The following is a 20,149-nucleotide window of genomic DNA, read 5'->3' as shown; positions in this document are numbered from 1 at the left end:
TTTATTTAATCTTAACAGTGACATTTAATTTGTCTCTTAGGTTGTAGGGCCAGTAATGATTAGAGGCTCTCAAGGAGTTGATAGTCTACTGAGAGAGACAAAAGAAGTATGATAGCTTTACCAGACAAGGGCTTTGTGAAGTAGATTGATTGTTGAGTGAGGAAGAGTAAGTGAAAGCCTCTGGGATACAGGAGCTATATTTATATATATTTAACCAAATACATACTTTTTCTGTATTTGTTTACTAAATAAAGCTTTTGTCCTATTAAGTCATACAAGAAATATCATTATGGTGAGTTAGAATTCTGATAGTATTCTTACATATAGATTCACTTGTACATTATAAGTCATACTTGAGACTACCTACCTTTTTGTTGTATTTGGCTTAAAATTAGTTTTGTTAGATTAGAGTCAGTCTTTAAAACTAGAATTATATAGTCCCCGAGGCTCACTTCTTACTTCCATTGCAAAAATAAATAAGGGTATTGTCAGAATTCATCTAGTGCGGTCTTGAATTTCTTTTGGAGAACTGAAGTTGCAGCAGCCTTGCTAGTCACATGTGATCTGACTGGGCAGACAGCTTTACAGTTGCTTTCTCAGGAGGATGATAAGTAATTATGTACGAAACCTGAGCTCCTGTCTCCCTGCAGTTTACTTAGTTCTTATTGCTAACCTTGATAGCAAGTTATCTTAATCAGCAATTGAAAATCTGTGGCAGAAATTTACATTTTGAGGTCATAAAGCTTTTTTTTTTTTTTTTAAAGATTTTATTTATTTATTTGACAGACAGAGATGACAAGTAGGCAGAGAGGCAGGCAGAGAGAGAAGGAAGCAGGCTCCCTGCTGAGCAGAGAACCTGACTTGGGGTTTGATCCCAGGACCCTGGGAACATGACCTGAGCCGAAGGCAGAGGCTTAACCCACTGAGCCACCCAGGCTCCCCAGGTCATAAAACTTTAAGCATTGAAATGTGAAATCATTAGGCGCCCCTTTCATAAACTTTATGTTGCTACCAAATAAAATTTAAAAATTAGAGACCATTTGATTGATACACCCAAAGTTGGAATTTGGGTGTTAATATGAAGTATGAAATAGCAAACATTTTTAAGGTTGGGCTAGCAAAAAGCCCTCCTATTTTTCTTCTTTTGTTTCGGCTGGAATAAGTATAACCATTTAGGAATTAATCTAATTCTTGGGTTATTTTTTTTTTTGAAGACCCACAAATCATTGAGCTACATTGTACTGGGGTCATTTTCCATCTGTTGCCAAGGATAGCTATCTTTTTTTTTTAATGTGGTTTTTGTAGATGTAAACAGACATTCTTTGAAGGCCAGCATGATTCAGTATACTTAAGTTCTAGAAAAATGTTAAAGGTGAATACCACCTGATACTGTGTGTATGTGTGTGTGTATTTAAACTAGACCATTTTAATGTCGGTGTCCATAGATATCCAACAGTTATTTTACTAAAGAATTGATTTTGCCATTTACACAAAATAAAACTGAAGCACATACACTGTAACTAGGTTTCTGATTTTCTCCTTGAGTAGGGAGCAAGCAGGAGGGTGAGAATAGCAAAATGAAACTTTATACTGTTAGGAGTATTTTGTCAACTGAGTGGTGCTTTTATTCCTTTTATTTTTTCCCCCTCATAATATGCCACTCCCTCAAATGTTCATAGGTTGTTTGGTAGATAATTGGAAGTATTAGAAAGCTAGCTAGTTTTGATTGCCTTTTCAGAAAACTTGGATTTTACAGAGGACTTGCCTGGAGTGCCTGAAAGTGTGAAGAAGCCCCCAAATAAACAAGGAGATAAATCAAAGGAAAACACCAGAAAGATTTTTAGTGGTCCCAAACGGGTAAGTAAAGCACTATCTGTGATTTGTATTACTTATTTATTATTGGGGGGAGGGGTGCAATTCTTACTTATTTTATTTGAAAATTACTAACAAATTTTGTCTTTTTTTAATTTGAAAATTACTAGTAAATTTATTTATCTTCCAAGGGATATAAGTCAATTTTTTATATGTAACCATTTTTTGAAGTGTACAAAATATACCTAACATAGTTTTTATTATATGTGCAGTTCAATAATATTAAATACATTCACAGTGTTTTGTAACCATCCCATTATCGTATACAAAACATATCATCTCCAGCAAAAACACTGTACTCATTAAAAAATAACTGCCCCTTTGTCCTCCCGGCTCCAACTCCTGGTAAACACTCTTTTTTACTATTTGTCTGTTTGAATTTGCCTATTCTGGTTACCTCATATAAGTGGAATCATAAAATACTTAACCTTTTTGTGTCTTAAAGCATATTTATTCTGTCACAGTTCTGCATGCCAGAAATCCAAAATCAAGATGTTGGGAGGGCTGTGCTTTCTCAAAGCCCCTATGGAGAAATCCTTCCTTGCCTCTTTCAGCTTCTGGTGGCTCCAGGTCTTCCTTGGCTTGTTCTGAGTAACTTGCAGTATCTACCTCTGTCACATGGCCTTCTCCCTCTTTCCCTGTGTCTTCTTTTAGAAGGACCCTTTTATATACCACATTTTGTTTATTCATCATTAGGGTTGTTTTCACCTTTTGGCTGTTAGAGCCCCTGCTTTCAGTACTTTCGGATATGTATCTAAGAGTAGAATTTTTGAGACATAGGGTAGGTCTGTGTTTAACTGTCAGACTCTTCCGCCTTAACGGAACCATTTTATTACATTACCACCTGCAGCAATGCATGAGGGTTCCATTTTCTCCATGTCTTCACCAACACTTATTTTCTGTGGTTTGTTTTATTTTGCTTTTTGTTTTTGTTTCGTGTTAAAAGATTTATCTGTTTACTTGGGAGAGAGAGAGTAAGCATACTTACTCTCTCAAGTAAGAGTGCGAATGAGGAGCTGAGTGAGACAAGCAGACTCCCCACTGAGTGGGGAGCCTGATGCAAGGCTCCATCCCGGGACACTGAGATCATGACCTGAGCCAAACTGAGAGACCCTTAAATGACTGAGTCACTCAGGTGCCCTATTTTGCTTTTAGTTTTAGGTGCCCAGTGTAGGGCTTGAACTCATGACTCTGACTGAGATCAAGACCTCCGCTGACGTTAAGCTAAGCTTAACCAACTGAGCCACACAGGCCACCCCTATGGGTTTTTTAAAAAATTTTAATAACTATTCTAATGGGTATGAAATGTATTTCATTGTGGTATGATTTCCCTGACTAGTGATGTTGAACATCTTTTTGTGTACTTACTGGTCATTTGTATACCTTTTTAGAGAAATATTTATTCAAGTCCTTTGTACATGTTTAAGTCGAGTTGTCTTTTGGTTGAATTATAGGAATTTTTTACATAGTCTAAATATTAATTTATTAGATAAATAATTTGCACATAGATCCTTTATTCTGTGACTTGTCTCTTCATTCTCTTGATAGTGTGCTTTGATCACAGTTTTTAATTTCAGTGAACTCCTAATTTGTTGTTTCTTTTGTTGCCAGAAAATCACTGCCAAGTCAGGTGTCATATGGCTTTTCCCTTATGTTTTCTCCGAAGGATTTTATAGTTTTAGGTCTTATATTTAAGTCTTTGATCCATTTTGAGTTCATTTTTGTATATGGTATAAGTTAAGGGTCCAGCTTCATTCTGATGCATTATGTGGGGCTTAAACCCATGACCTCGAGATCAAGAGTCCCATGCTCCATCTACTGAGCCAGCCAGATGCCCCAAGATAACATATGTTTGTTAAGCATACATACCTGGCTGTGGTTATGTGATTAAAGTTCTTAAAAACATTAGCAGATCTTTGATATTATTTGATGTTTAGTCCATATTCTGTTTACCCCAGCTATCTCTGAATTGTCTTTTAGTGTTTTTATTTTTCTTCCAAACCATAATCATTTAGTTGTTATATCTCGAGTCTTGAACAGTCCTCTCGTCTTTTGAAAATTCTTGTGGCACTGATTTTATTTTAAAAAGCTCATGAGGGGCACCTGGGTGGCTCAGTTGTTAAGCGTCTGCCTTTGGCTCAGGTGATGATCCCAGGGTCCTGGCATCCAGCCCCACATGGGGCTCTCTGCTTGGTGGGAAGCCTGCTTCTCCCTCTCCCACTCCCCCTGCTTGTGTTCCTTCTCTTGCTGTGTCTTTGTCAAGTAAATAAATCTTTAAGAAAAAAAAAAGAGCTCATGATACTAGGTTTTTTTTTTTTTTTAATTTTTTAAGATTTTATTTATTTATTTGACAGAGAGAGATCACAAGCAGGCAGAGAGGCAGGCAGAGAGAGATGAAGGGAAGCAGGCCCCCTGCTGAGCAGAGAGCCCCATGCGGGACTTGATACCAGGACCCCGGGATCATGACCTGAGCCGAAGGCAGTGGCTTAACCCACTGAGCCACCCAGGCGCCCCTCTCATGATACTAGTTTTGTAGAATTTTCCACATTCACAGTTTGTCTGATTTTTTTCCGATGATATCCTTTAGGTAATTATTGTATTGAAGTAGTATAGTGGTGGGCGCCTGGGTGTTTCAGTTGACTGTCTGCCTTTGGCTTAGGTCGTGATCCCAGTGTCCTGGTTATCAAGCCCTGCTTCAGGCTCCCTGCTGAGTGGGGAGCCTGCTTCTCCCTCTTTCTCCCCCTGCTTGTGCTTGTGAGCTCTCTCTCTCCGTCAAATAAATGAATAAACTCTTAACAAAATATAAAGTAATATAGTGGTATAGAACACTGGAAATTAGGTCTATACGCTTGATTAGATTCAGGTTAAACATATTTTGGCAAGAATAAGTCAAAGTGATAATTGTTGCTTTACATTAGAAGCTACGTAACACCTGGTAATTTTGCTCTTAATATTGACTACCAAGTGAATGTTGTGATCACCAGCTGTCCAATAAAGGTCTATTTTTCCTTTTGTAATTTAGTAAGTAAGCTTCTGGATGCTACTTTGGTACCATCTAAATATCCAGTTCCCCGTTATTTTTTCACTTCATCATTTTAGCATCCATTGTTGATCTTTGTCTGCATCATTTATTACACTGACAGTTGTAGAAAGGTGAGTTTTCTTTTCTTTTTTTAAAGGGTGAGTTTTCTAATGGCTCTTTCTTCTATATTTAATAACTGGGATTCTGTAAAGAGTTTTCTTTCTCCTTTCCCCACCACCTTGCACTCTCTCTTCCTCTCTTTCCTACAGTATAGACTCAATACTTTTTGCTTTTTAAGATTTTATTTATTTATTTGAGAGAGAGACAGTGAGAGAGAGCATGAGCGAGGAGAAGGCCAGAGAGAGAAGCAGACTCCCCGTGGAGCTGGGAGCCCGATGCGGGACTCGATCCCGGGACTCCAGGATCATGACCTGAGCCGAAGGCAGTCGTCCAACCAACTGAGCCACCCAGGCGTCCCACTTTTTGCTTTTTAAATGTATTTATAGGAGCTCCTAGGTGGTTCAGTTGGTTAGGGGTCTGATTCTTGATTTCAGCTCTGGTCATGATCTTAGGGTCCTGAGATGGAGTCCCATGTTAGGATCCACACTGGGCATGGAACCTGCTTGGGATTCTCTTGCTCCCTCCCCTCCGCCCCTCTTCCCAACCCCTGAGCACACACAGGCATGTTCTTACTCTCAAAAAAAAACAAAAGTATCTACAGTAACTGGGCCTGTGTGAGCCTTTTATCTCTTGTGTCCTTTTGCTATAACTGCATCATCTTTTATTCTCCCTAAGATTTTATTTTTTTAAGTAACGTCTATACCTGGCATGAGGCTCAAACTCACAACCATGGCTGAGATCAGGAGTTTGCTTGCTCCACCACCTGACCCAGCCAGGTGCCCCAACCCCATCATCTTTGAGTATTTCCCATGCTTTCTGCACACAAGATGACTGGGACTCATCTTGTGTTTTACCTGTTTCAGTCATGGAAGCATTCATTTATGCAAGAATCCTTGGTTCTTTTGGTGGGAATAGTATTTAGAAACCCAGATCTGGATGCTAGGTGTGTTCATTGCTTTTAGGCACTTTTGTTGGACAGAACTATGAAACATGTTGAAAAATAAACTGTGAGTTCATTTTGGTAGTTTCATTTCAAATTTAAGATTACAGAATTTTGTACTAGTTTACTTGCTTTATCTTATAGTATATATTACTCTCAAAATTGTAATACCAATATTATTATAATGTTTGTAAGATCTTGCTTATTTGTTAGAGATTGAGTGCACAAGCAGAGGGAGCAGCAGGGAGAGGGAGAAGCAGGCTCCCCACTGAGCAAGGAGACCCATGTCAAACTGGATCCCAGGACTCTGGGATCATGACCTGAGCTGAAGGCAGATGCTTAACCAACTGAGCCACCCAGGTGTCCCAAAACACTATTATTATGAACAATAAGTACACTGAGTGAATTTTAAGTTTTTCCAGTTTTTTTGTCCTTAGATTATTTCATTGAGGATGAAGTCATAGTAATGTGTTCACAAATTTTTAAATACTTATATGCTTATGTTAATTGATACTCATTTACATCCATTTGTATTCATTTGTGTTCAGGTTTTTTAGCTTAGTTTTAAACTTAAATATCGGAGTCATTTCTTTGCTACTAATGTCGCTTAGAAGGCAGCAGTGTACATGTACTTGACCCGATTATGAAGCAATCTCTCTGTCCTAAAGTAAATTAGGTCATATAACCTAGTAGGCAGAAGACCTATTTACTGGTGATGGCTAATGACTGAGAAAAATTCAGAAACTGCTAATTTATAAAGCCAAAAGAGCTATGAAATTGAACTTCATTGAAACATGTAATATGGGTAAAGCCCTGCCTTAAAACCAAAGTTCTAAATAACATTTTATTTCCTGAAGAAAACACTTAAGTGTTTCAGTTTCCTTTTTAACCTCCTACTGAAATATTTGCCAAAATATTTTAAGTGAGAATTTATCAGAATTTCTTTACATATGTTAGTAATACTTAGGTGGGTAATTTTCAAAAATGAAACTTTGACCCAAGTGTTATTGTACTTTAATAAAAATAATAATGTTTTAGATCCCGTGGAAAATATGTACCCTCACAGAAATATGTAGGTAAAGAATTTAGAAGCCTACTTCAGGAAGAGAGCAACAAGAAGTTAAGCAGTATAAAATAGCTCATAGGAAATAGGTCATCTATTTGCCTTTAAGACACTAAAAGACTACTTCAGAAAGTCATTGAGAAACAGAAAAAGAAATTTTGCCTATTGAGTTTTGATGAGTGTAAAGGAATAGAGGAAATAAATAGGTTAAAATTTTAAGCATTTAAATGATATAAATTAATATAATGGAAATGATAGATGTTTTATATATAAGAAATTAGGAATTTTGTTATTGTGCAAAAAAAACATAGATAAGCTCATTTCTCAAAGGAATTTTTATGTAGGTTACCCCCAAATCTCCAGAGAAAAAAGAAGGGGGGGTTAAGTACGTGGGTGTAGGAAATGTTCTCAGCAGTTGTTCTAGTTCTCCATTATAATAGAAACAGCATCATGTTGCTGATAGGTCAGTGGGAGTATCTAGGTCTTCTCTAATCTGATTAGATTTAAAGACACTAATGACCTCCTTTCTGTGCAAAGAGGTAGCCCTTGGCTTGGGGTGGCAACAATTTCCTTCCCTACCTGTCAGGCTTTCTTAGCTCCAATACTGTAGATATTTTGGACTGAATAAATCTTTATTGTGGGGTTGGCCCTTGTAAATTGGAGAATATTTAGCAACACATGTGGCCTCTACCTATTAGATGCTAATAGAACTTGCTCCCCCTAACCCCCCAAAAAACCCCACCACCAGTTGCTTCAACCAAAAATGTCTGTGGACATTGTGAATGTCTTGTGGGGGTCAAAGTGGACTTCCCTCCCATACATTGCTGTGTTTGTGTGTCTTGAGAATCATGTTGCAGACTTGATGTCCATTACTCCATAATCTCTTAGTCTGTACTTTCTAAACACAAGAGCACTTTACTCTATAGCAGCAGCATTCCCATCAACACAGGAAATTGGTTTGACATTGATAAAATAGTCTAGGCCATAGATCCCATTCATATTTTACCAATTGCTTCAATAATGGTTTTATGGCATAAGATAACCCTCCTCTCTCCCAAATAAAGAGCCCGTGCTCCAGTCCAGAATCACATGTTGTGTTTAATTGTGACAAGTCTCAACTCTCCTTCAGTGTGGAACATCTGTGTCTTTCCTGGTCTTTGCATGACTTTGACATCTTTAAAGTGTTAGGATCTGCTGGTATTTGTAGTTGCCCCTCAATATATGTGTGATTTAGGTTATATGTATTTGTTGGAAGTACCACAGAAGAGATGCTGAGTTCTCATTGCATCATATCAGGTGGCACACAGTTGGCCACTTTGTACCATTACTATTGATGTTAACTGATCCTTTGGTGTCTGTCAGGTTCCTCAGCTTTCCTCAAAGTTTCACCCACTAGTTTTAGCATTCTTGCCCAAATCAGTTTTTTACTATGATGGTTGTTGGATGTTTTTTCCTATTTATGGCATTCTTTCTGCAGTTATTAGCAGTTGGCCTTCTACTTTAAGGTGGATCTTTTTCTCTGTAAGACTGTGTGTATTTATATGTTTATATTTATGTATCATTTCTTTATCTCCATATGAACACGGATTCCTGTTTCATTCAATCATTTGTTAAATACTATTAAATGATAATATCATTCTTTCAATGCCCAGTTTTCTTAGATTTGGCATTTGGATGTTTCTTCAGACTGCTTTTTGATGTGTCCAGTTCTTGAATTTCTTTACTTAATGGCATATTGAAATGTTCAGTATTCATCATATACCTTCCCAGCCCTGGAATCAAGCATTTATCTAAGGACCCCTGTTTTCTTTTAGTGGAAAATGGTATTTAGAAATAAAGGTCTAGGGTCCTGAGTTTGAGCACCATGTTGGGCATAGAGAGGACTTGAATAACTAAAGCTTTAAAAAATTTAAAAACAAAGAAATGAAGGTCTGGTGACTAGGTATGGTCACTTATTCTACATTGTCATTCCTTCTAGGCCTTCTTTGAGTTCACAGAGCTAGGAAGTATGTAAATATATGCATCTGTCTCACACACACATATTTTGTATCTATATCTAGAGCCATGAATTCACACTGATAACCTCTCACCATGTTTTATTCTAGCTTTTCCACATTTTCCCTTTGCTGATAGTGAGCGCTCTGGTCCCATTATCCTCAGTGTATTTATTTTTTCAATCCTCATGTATATACCCAGTTTCCTGACCACACAGGCCATCTCCGTTTTAGTGCAAGTAGCCAAGAGGTCCCTCTTCCCTCTCCCAGCCTCTCCATGTTAGAAAACATTAACATTTTAAAGCATGCTGCTCTAATAATCTTCCCCAGCACGTAACCAGGGATACAGAAAAGAGTTGTTCATAATAGGATCAGGGGTTGTCTAGGAGAACACATATGGCAGCAAGATGAGAAGGGTGAGGAAAACTTCTGGTAAGAATGTATTGAGGGTACCTAGGTAGCTCAGTCGGTTAAGCATCCTGACTCTTGATTTTGGCTCAGGTCATGATCTCAGTGTTGTGAGATCAAGCTTCTGTTGGGCTCTGTGCTCAGCATGGAGTCTGCTTATCCCTCCCCCTCTGCTCCTTCCCCTGCACTTTCTTTCTCCTTCTTTCTCAAATAAAATCTTAAAAACAAACAAACAAAAACAAAACAGTGAAATGGTCAGAAAAGTTGTAACTTGCTAGGGAGAAAATTAAAGATAAGAGTGTGAGGGATTAGGTTGGGACATATATGTATTTAAATGCCTGTTTCTCGGGGCCCCTGGGTGGCTCATTGGGTTAATAAGCCTTTGCCTTCGGCTCAGGTCGTGATCCCAGTGTCCTGGGATCGAGCCCCACATCAGGCTCCCTGCTCGAGGGGAAGCCTGCTTCTCCTCTCCCATTCCCCCTGCTTGTATTCCCTCTCTCGCTGTCTGTCAAATACATACATAAATAAAATATTTTTAAAAACAAAGCCTGTTTCACTATATGGTTTTATTGGTCATTTGGCAATTTTGATGCCTTTTTTTCTTGAAAATTTTTTATTCCTCTTTAAAAAATGCTATCCTGGGGTGCCTGGGTGGCCCAGTCAGTTAAGCATCTGCCTTTAGCTGGGGTAATGCTCTCAGGGTCCTGATCCCAAGGTCCTGGATTGAGTCCTGCAGGGCTCCTTGCTCAGCAGGGGGCCAGCTTCTCCCACTACTTGCTGCTCTCCCTGCTTGTGCTCCCTCTAAAAAAAAGTAAAAAGTGCTACCCTATTTTTGTTAGCTAGGCATAGTTTCCTTGAATTGTTATTTGTGGTTGTCATATATGTGCTGATACACTTAGATCAATTTTTTTTTTTGCCTTCAGTGCTTTTTACTTGATTTCTAGGTTTCCTTCAACTGCTTTTCTGCTCTTTCTTAAGGCGTTATCTGTGTAATCATCTTAATTTTTTGGTGCTTGGAGGGTTATATATTATCTAGGACTTTGGCCATCTTATTTTGCTAGTTAAGATTGCTGCTGGGTCACTGATGAAACAAATCATATTTGTCAGTCTCCATTTCAATTCTCAAATATTTATATTTTCATTTTTATAATTTTCCTGTAGTGTAGTGTTGGGCCCATCTGGCACTATCTTTTGTCTGACTCTCGGGGAACATTCTGGGCTTTATTTTTTTTTCTCCTTTCTTTCATTCAGTATGACACTAGTTAGTGGGCTTCTGGATAATTGAATTAAAATTAGATTATCACTGTAAATCATGGTTATATATTAGTTGTATTAAGATTACATAAAGCTGCAGTTTTAAAGTTAAGTATAACTTTATAGTTTTATAAACTCATTTTTTTGTTTCATAAAATGAATTGTATATCTTAAAAACAAAGTCTTACAATTAAAGAGATTTTAAAGATTTTATTTATTTATTTGACAGAGAGAGAGATATCACAAGTAGGCAGAGAGGCAGGCAGAGAGGGAGAGAAGGAAACAGGCTCCCTCCTGTGCAGAGACCCTGATGTGGGACTTGATCCCAGGACCTTGAAATTATGACCTGAGTGGAAGGCAGAAGCCTTAACCCACTGAGCCACCCAGGCACCCTACAATTAAAGAGATTTTAAAGGACAAGTAGTCCCAGCTCCTACCCAAGAGCAGATGTTCCTTCACAGTATCCTTGTTTAGCAGTTAACTCATTCTCATGAAGCAGCTTATTTTTTCATCATATTATTTTACCCACTGACCGTCCTGGGATCTAGTCTTCAAGATGGCAGTATGAAATTTACTACATCTCTTGGACTAGAAACCTGAGATAACCTGTGCAGCCTGGGCGGGGCGGTGTTGGGGAGCGGGGGAGACTCTAGCCATTGGTTTGCTATTGAAACTGCCCAAATTGTGCAAGTGAAAAGCCACAGCTACCCATTTATAGCTAGCTCCTCAGTTATTGATACAGAGAGTTGTTGAAGCTTGAACATATTCTTGCTGATCCAGGGTTTGGAAGAGGCTCAGTTTTAGTTGGCTTTTCTTTGTGATTTTTTTTTTTTGTCTTTTTCAAGGTTTTATTTATTTGTCAGAGAGAGCACAAGCAGGGTGAGCAGCAGGCAGAGGGGGAAGCAGGCTCCTGCTTGGAGCATAGAGCCCCATGTTGGACTCAATCCAAGCACCCTGAGATCAGGGCCCAAGTTGAAGGCAGACACTTTACTGACTGAGCCACCCAGACGTCCCTGTTTTTATTCAATGTATACTACTTGGTTTTCACTGTGCTTGCTGCTGGAAAATAAAAAAAAGAATGTGTCTTTAAAAGGCTGTCTGGTGAGGAAGAATGTTTTTCCTCCTGTGGAAACTTTTGGGTAGTCTTTAATATTTCCTCAAGTGTGTTTATTTCAGAGCAGAAGCATCTGTCATCTTTTGTTTTGGTTTTTAAAGGTTTTATTTGAAAAAGAGAGATACAGAGAACACAAGTGGGGACAGAGGGAGAGAGAGAGAAACAAGCAGAATCTCAGCTGAGTGCAGAGCCATACGTGGGTTTCAGTCCCAGGACCCTGAGATCATAACGAGTTGAAGTCAGGCGCTCAACCAACTGAGCCACCCAGGAGGCCCCTGTCAGCTCTTTATATAGATAGAATTTAACTTAAATAGTAAACGAGGTACTTAAATTGTTGATGAATAATGTAAAGACTTGGGAAAATGTGAATTATTTCCTTGATTAATTCTTAGGAGGTATTTTCTTACTTTATTTATTTATTTGTTTTAAAGGTTTTGTGGGTTTTTTGTTTTTTGTTTTTTTTAAAAGGATTTTTTCTTTTAAAGATTTAGTTACTGGAGTGCCTGGGTGGCTCAGTCAGGTAAGCATCTGCCTTAGGCTTAGGTCATGATCTTGGGGTCCTGGGATCCAGCCCCACGTTGGGCTCCCTGCTCAGTGGGGAGTCTGCTTCTCCCTCCCTCTACCCCTGGCTTGTACATTCTTGCGCGCTCTCTCTCTCAAATAAGTAAATAAAATCTTTTTAAAAAAAAGATGGATGGATTTATTAGAGGGTGCGTGCCCGTGAGCCATAGAGGGGGAAGGGGAGAGAGTGTGGAGACTCCTGCTGAGTGTGGAGCCTGATACAGGGCTCTATCTCACAACCCTGGAATCATAACCTGAGCAGAAATCAAGACTCAGAGGCTTAACCAGCTGAGCCACCTAGGGACCCCAGAAGGGTTTTAATAAGGAACGAAAGTACTATTAATCTTTTCCATTTTCTTTAATTCAAGCTCCTTTAACGTTTGAAGGTTCAAAATATTTTTTATAACTGATTTCCCCAGAAAATGAAGTTTGAAATGAGGCAATGAAGCCATAGGTTAATCAAGAGCCTGAGAATTTTGACATGTATTTGACAGTTTGCCAAAGAGTATGTACCTGCATTTATTAGCGTACTTATTTTTTGGAATTTGTTTTTCCTTTTTTTTTTTTTTAAAGATTTTATTTATTTATTTGACAGAGAGAAATTACAAGTACATTGAGAGGCAGGCAGAGAGAGAGAGAAGGAAGCAGGCTCCCTGCTGAGCAGAGAGCCCGATGCGGGACTCGATCCCAGGACCCCGAGACCATGACCTGAGCCGAAGGCAGCGGCTCAACCCACTGAGCCACCCAGGCGCCCCTGTTTTTCCATTTTTTAAAGTTTATATTTAATTTATTTATTTGAGAGGGAGAGAATTCACAAATAGGGGGAAGGAGTAGAAGAAGCATACTCCCCACTGAGCAGGGAGCCTGATGGCAGGTCTCAATCCCAGGACCCCAGGATCATGACCTGAGCCAAAGGCAGAATTTTAATCCACTGAGCCACACAGGTGCCCCTGTTTTTCCATTTTGTAACACATTTTATTTAGAATTGCTCAGGATTCAGAAATCCAGAAAACTCACTAAACTTTCTTTTCCTTTCTTTCTTTTTTTCTTTTTTTTTAAAGACTTATTTATCTATTTTAGGGAGAGTGCATGCATGTGAGTGGTGGGGGGGTGCAGCGAGCAGAGGGAGAGAGAGAATCTCAAGTAGACTCCACTGAGTGTGGAGTGTGACATGGGGCTCAATCCCACGACCCTAAGATCATGCCATGAGCTGTAATCAACGTCAAGTGCCTAACCAACTGAGCTCCCCAGGTGCCCCTAGACTTTTCTTTTTTTTTAAGTTTGTTTTTTGTTTGTTTCTTTGTTTTTTATTTGACAAAGAGGGACATAGTGAGAGAGGGAACACAAGCAAGCGGAAGATGAGAGGGAGAAGCAGGCTTCTGGCTGAACAGGAACCCAATGTGGGGCTTGATCCCAGGACCCCAAGAACATGACCTGAGCCGAAGCAGACACTGAGCCACCCAGGGGCCCCAGCTTTGTTTTCTTGATACTCTGATGACTTCATGCTAATGATGACCACAGATTAACATAAGATGTATAATTTTTTGAGGATGATGACCATGTTTTTGTTTACCTTCACATTCTCAGTGTATGAGACATAGAGTTCATAATGTTTATTTTTAGGATTCTTAGAGGTATCTTTTAGCAAAGAATATTTAGTACTGAATATATCTTTAATATTTAATGATTGGTAAGCCTATAAAATTTGTAAAAATTTCAGCCAGTATTTTTTTTTTTTTTTGAAGATTTTATTTATTTATTTGACAGATCACAAGTAGGCAGAGAGGCAGGCAGAGTGAGAGGAGGAAGCCGGTTCCTTGCTGAGCAGAGACCCCGATGCGGGGCTCGATCCCAGGACCCTGAGATCATGACCTGAGCCGAAGGCAGAGGCTTTAACCCACTGAGCCACCCAGGCGCCCCTCAGCCAGTATTCTTCAGATACTTTTGTCTCTCTGTTTCCTTTTGGTACTCCAATTAAACTTATCCTACCTCAGTCAACCAAAAGTCAGCTGGTAAAATTTATTTATTTATTGTAATAAATTTATTATAAATAATAAATAAATTTATTTATTAAATTTATTATTTATATAATAAATAAATTTATTTATTGTAAAAAAGCATACTGCACACCAGAGGAGTGAGGGGACATCTTATCAAAGAAAAGGTTTTGTAGGATTTTGGGTGGATAGAGGAGTTTAAGTGGTGAAATTTAAGTGGAACAGTGTTTGAGAGGCTCAGAGCAAAGTGGTATTATCTGTAAAGGGATCCATATAACGGCTTGGGCTACAAAGTGGGTCCAGGGATCCAATTTACTTGAAACCATGAAGTTAAAGTAATTATGGGAGGTTGTGTCAAGAAACTCTTTTTGAAGCTGTGTATCTCTTCAAAATAACTTAGATCCTCCAAGTGAGAATGTATGCCTATTAATTTTTGATAGAATCCTAGTCATAGAGGCTTTTGCTTTGTTAGGTATTGGATATTTCCCTTATGAGATTTATTTCATTTTGTTTTGTTTTAAAGATTTTGTTTATTTTTTTGAGAGAGAGAGCATGAGAAGGGGCAGGATCCGAGGGAGAAGCAGAATTCCTTCTGATCAGGGAGCCCAGTGTTGGGACTCGATCCTGGGACTCCACAATTATGACCTGATCCAAAATCATTTGCCCAACCAACTGAGCCACCCACATGCCCTCCCTTTAAGATTTGACTTACTCTTATTCCACTATAGCTAGTGGGAACATGAATTTTTTGCAGTTCTGGGAAAGAACAGTTGAGGGATTGTTTCCTTGCTCTTCTGGGGGGAAGTTCATTCCCTTGCTTCAGGTATTTTTTCTTTACACATTCGCTCATCATTACTCACTACATACTTGATGGGGACCCTCTGTATATCCAAAGTACTTTGAGCAGCTTTCTCCTCTGATATCGTGCTCTACAAAACTGCCTACTGCCTTCATCTTCCTGGTTCCATTTCAGAAGAGAGACTGCTGCTGGTTGAACTGTGAATTCTCCCTTCCTGTGTTATTGCCTGGAAACTCAGGCAATTATAGGACTGACTTCATATTTTTGCCCTCTCAGGGATCATTGTGCTATGCTCTCTGATGTCCATTTTCTGGAAGCTGTTTCATAGAATTTTTTTCCCACACTTTATTTTCAGATTGAAAAGTGAATTTGGTCCCTGTTACAAAATCATACCCAGAAATGGAAATCCTAGATTCATATATGTGTTAATGATAATCATTATGTTCTATATCCCCTTTTTTTTCCCTTCACGAGGACTTAAGAATATAAGGATTTCCTCCAAAACTAATGATCCATTTTTGTTTCTGTCTATTGTTCTCTTTTCTTCTCTCCTTAATTTTAACTTGACTTGATCTGGAATTTCATTTTAGAATTGAAATACAATTTTGTCTGTATATGCTTAGTTATGATTTCTGTATTGCCCATATAAAAAACATTTGAGAAATGGACATTTGGTTCTTCCAAAACCAGATTAAAAATAGATGAGGAAATATGTTAAACAGTAAGGAGGGGGCACCTGGGTGGCTCAGTGGGTTAAGCCTCTGTCTTTGGCTCAGGTCATGGTCTCAGGGTTCTGGGATTGAGCCCTGTATCAGGCTCTCTGCTCAGCGAGGAGCCTGCTTCCCGCCCCCCACCTCTCTGCCTACTTGTGATCTCTCTTTCTCTGAAATAAATAACTAAAATCTTAAAGAAAGAAACCGTAAGGAGTAGAAGGAGGTGAAATCAGAATTTAAGCCTTTTTTGTGTGTGTGATGGATTTCGTAGGCCTACTGCAAATAGAACTTGGAGATTCTTTTTTTTTTTTTTTTAAGATTTTATTTATTTATTTGACAGAGAGAGAGATCACAAATAGGCAGAGAGACAGAGAGAGAGATGAGGAGAAGCAGGCTCCCTGCTGAGCAGAGAGCCCAATGCGGGACTCGATCCCAGGCCCCTGGGATCATGACCTGAGCCGAAGGCAGAGGCTTAACCCACTGAGCCACCCAGGCGCCCCAGAACTTGGAGATTCTTAAAAGCCTGGCAGAAATGGTTGACAGTAGCCCCTTTACTTTTCAGTAAGGACCATTAAAAGTAGAAAATCCTTGTCACCCAGGGTCACATATGGGTTATGTTTTAATTTTTTTCTGTATCTCAGCCAAGTAGGTATTGCTATTAAACTTTTCATTTGTTGGGGTGCCTGGCTGGCTTAGTTGGAAGAGCACAGGACTCTTGATCTCAGGGTCATGAGTTTGAGCCCCACATTGGGTGTAGAAATTAGTTTAAAAAAATCAAAATTTTCGGTGCGCCTGGGTGGCTCAGTGGGTTAAAGCCTCTGCCTTCGGCTCAGGTCATGATCCCAGGGTCCTGGGTTCGAGCCCCGCATCGGGCTCTCTGCTCAGCAGGGAGCCTGCTTCCTCCTCTCTCTCTCTCTGCCTGCCTCTCTGCCTACTTGTGATCTCTCTGTCAAATAAATAAATTAAAAAAAAAATCAAAATTTTCTTTCATTTGTTTTTGATAGGGTACTAGCAAAATTTAATTTCAGCTTATAAATAAAGGATGTTCTTAACACTTCCCACTTGTAAAATTGGCCATACTAGGATTATATTCATCTTTTTATTATTCTTTGGCTTCTTTCTTACTTTCCTTCTTTTTTTCCTTTCTTCCTTCCTCCCTCCCTTCATTTGTTCTTAAGACTTTATTGAGAGAGGGAGAGAGAGCAGCACAAGCAGGGGTGCAGAGTGAGGGACAAGCAGACTCCCTTGCTGAGCAGAGAGCCCAACGAGGGGCTCGATCCCAGGACCCTGGGATCATGACCTGAGCCGAAGGCAGAGGCTTAACCCACTGAGCCACCCAGGTGCCCCGTTACTTCAGATTCTTACGTGGCAGTGGCTTGCATCTATAAAATCGTTGCTACCAAATTACTTTGAAGTTATGTTCACAAACTGAATGGTGGTATGCATTGTTCTTCATGTAGATAGAAATTAACAAATTTTTCATAAAAATAGCAGCCCATTTATTTAAAAGGTTTATTTCTGGACTTTAACTTAAGAAGGCAGAAAAGATTTTCCGTTCTTTCTCTCTTGTACATGTGGATTACGTTCTCTTTGTAGTGCTCTGTATTAATCTATTCTGTATTAACCTATTCTAAATGTCTTGTTTTTAGCAGTACATTCTGATTTTAGTTTAAGGATGTCTGCATTTTTCCCTTAAATAATTTAATAGTTTGAATATTTAACAAATTATTAAAATTTTTTTTTGTCATAGGGTGGTACAATTTGAGATTATATACTTAAGCTTAAAAGAAAGTTCTAAAGAGCTAAAAGTTATCCTAATCTTGGTAAAACTTTCTCCCGCAAACTCCCTCTGCTTCTGCTACCCATCTTTTTTAAAACTCCTTAAAACTTTTTAAATCAATAAATTTTTATTTAAGGAATTTTACATGTGATTCCTTCCACTGCTTATCATCATAGCTCCTCCAAAGTTTGAATCATAATCTTCAAAATAGCCCTTTTAAAAAGAACTTTATTAGTTCAGTCCAGTTGTCACTGTCAGTCCAGAGTTGTTTTGGTTGGGCTTCTTTGATCTGTACTTGAATATGGACATACTTCAAAAACTCTACACCTGTAATCTTTGGGATCCAATTTCGTTAGGGCCCTAAAAGTCAAATTGTACAAGTACAGTGACGGCTGTTTTGGCAAATGATCTAGAAGTATTATTTCTTAATTGTTTCTAGTACTGAAAAATCTTATTACTTCCACTCTACTCCGTGAGCCTAACAGAAAATGTTAACAGGTCTCATTGTCATCACTGCAATAGCTTGTGTCTCAATGTAGCCATATTAACCATTTCTTTCAGAACTCATATAGTTGTAGAGTATGCTGATTGAATTACTGGTAAGAGTGCTATCTCTTCTCATGTTATCCTTGTGTGGGTAATGCTAGATGAATTCTAATCAGCTTACTATATTTATCTCATTTAGTACATAGTTTTCTTTAAAACTCAGAAGTAAATTTGGTACTTTAAAAAAAAAAATTCGGGGCGCCTGGGTGGCTCAGTGGGTTAAGCCGCTGCCTTCGGCTCAGGTCATGATCTGAGTCCTGGGATCGAGTCCCGCATCGGGCTCTCTGCTCAGCGGAGAGCCTGCTTCCCTCTCTCTCTCTCTGCCTGCCTCTCCATCTACTTGTGATTTCTCTCTGTCAAATAAATAAATAAAAATCTTAAAAAAAAAAATTCATATGGCTTAAAAGCAGTTATTCCAATTATTTTTTTTTCCCTTTTAGGGGCCAGTTCAGTGAAAGACAGCATAATATTGTCATTTCTTCTTAGCTTTTGGTGAAGCAGTTCTTCTTTCCTCTGTTTTATAATTGTGATTCAGTAAGCCAATCTGTTAAGCATGGACTTGGCATTACAATTGTAAAAACCCCAATTTTATTCATTGTTCTCATAGAAAACTGGGTTCTCTGTCATAGATAAATGCTCCATACGTCTGTTACTGGCATGTTTTACCTTTAGCTGTAGTAATGTTATACTTAGGGTTTTTCTTGTTTGTCACCACCCCCCCCCGAGAGTTGAAGAGAATAATATGTTTAAGATTAGAACTGAAATATGCTAAAATAATTCCAGATCTTTAGAATGTTGTTATAGGGATCTTTCTTACTTTTTTTGTTCTAAGTACTCTTCTCATTAGATGAGATTAGAGTAAACAGAATCCACAAATATTTTAACACCAGGAAAAATTAAGGAATTTGGTTAATGGGGCATCTGGGTGACTCAGTCGTTAAGCGTGTGCCTTCGGGACTCAGATCACGATCCCAGCGTTCTAGGATCGAGCCTGGCATCCGGGCTCCCTGCTCAGTGGAAAGCCTGCTACTCCCTCTCCCACACCCCCTGCCTGTGTTCCCTCTCTCACTGTGTTTCTGTCAAATAAAAATCTTAAAAGGAGGGGGCGCCTGGGTGGCTCAGTGGGTTAAAGCCTCTGCCTTAGGCTCAGATCATGCAAGCCCCACATCAGGCTCTCTGCTCAGGGAGCCTGCTTCCTCCTCTCCCTGCCTGCCTCTCTTGACTACTTGTAATCTCTATCAAATAAATAAATAAAATCTTCCAAAAAAAAAAAAAAAACCCTAAAAAGGAATTTGGTTGATATGATATGTCTCCTTTTTAAGCCAGAATAAAATTAACATTAAAGGTAAGCCTAGTGTAATGGTACAGTCAGAATCACCTGGCTAAAACTTAGCTAGGTTGCTGAATGATAAGGTTAATTTTCATCTTCCATGAAAAGTTGATTCTGTACACAGTCACTTTCACTAGCATGTAGCACAGTATTTTTGTGTACTCTCCATACACAATTAACTTAGGTGCATGTGAATTTGGAATGATTTTTAGGAAGAGCTCAAGAGTCCATCATTGTCATCCTTAGCCACCCGCGCCCCTTGGGTATCTGTGTGCACACCACATCCAGGGTTATTTTTCATTTTAATCTTTAGATAGTAGGATTTATCTTCATCTCCTCCCCCTCCTTATAATAAACACTATATTAACCATGTAGAACTTGAAATAATAGTCAAGGAAAAGTTTTAATTGAATTGACTTTCTTTTAGATAAGCATTAAAGTGGTAAAGCATCAAAACTGTTTAAAATAGGGCGCCTGGGTGGCTCAGTGGGTTAAACCGCTGCCTTCGGCTCAGGTCATGATCTCAGGGTCCTGGGATCGAGTCCCGAATCGGGCTCTCTGCTCAGCAGGGAGCCTGCTTCCTCCTCTCTCTCTCTGCCTGCCTCTCTGCCTACTTGTGATCTCTCTCTGTCAAGT

At 39.0% G+C, this 20,149-nt stretch overlaps 1 protein-coding gene across 2 annotated transcripts in view; it reads left to right on the top strand.

The window, feature by feature from the left end:
* Window positions 1–20,149, top strand: part of WAPL (WAPL cohesin release factor) — an 80,343-nt gene that overhangs the window by 25,575 nt on the left and 34,619 nt on the right. Inside the window, exon 4 of one of the 2 annotated variants that reach the window (XM_059397946.1) lies at window positions 1,757–1,857. In XM_059397946.1, coding sequence (XP_059253929.1) covers window positions 1,757–1,857 — 101 coding nt within the window. Of the gene's footprint in view, window positions 1–1,738; window positions 1,858–20,149 lie in introns of both variants that reach the window. The other variant, XM_059397945.1, reaches the window with a different exon arrangement.

Source organism: Mustela nigripes, chromosome 4 (genome assembly GCF_022355385.1).
Source record: "Mustela nigripes isolate SB6536 chromosome 4, MUSNIG.SB6536, whole genome shotgun sequence".
NCBI lineage: Eukaryota > Metazoa > Chordata > Mammalia > Carnivora > Mustelidae > Mustela > Mustela nigripes.
The sequence above is the reverse complement of the archived record's forward strand: the minus strand, read 5'-3'. Positions and strand labels throughout refer to the sequence as shown.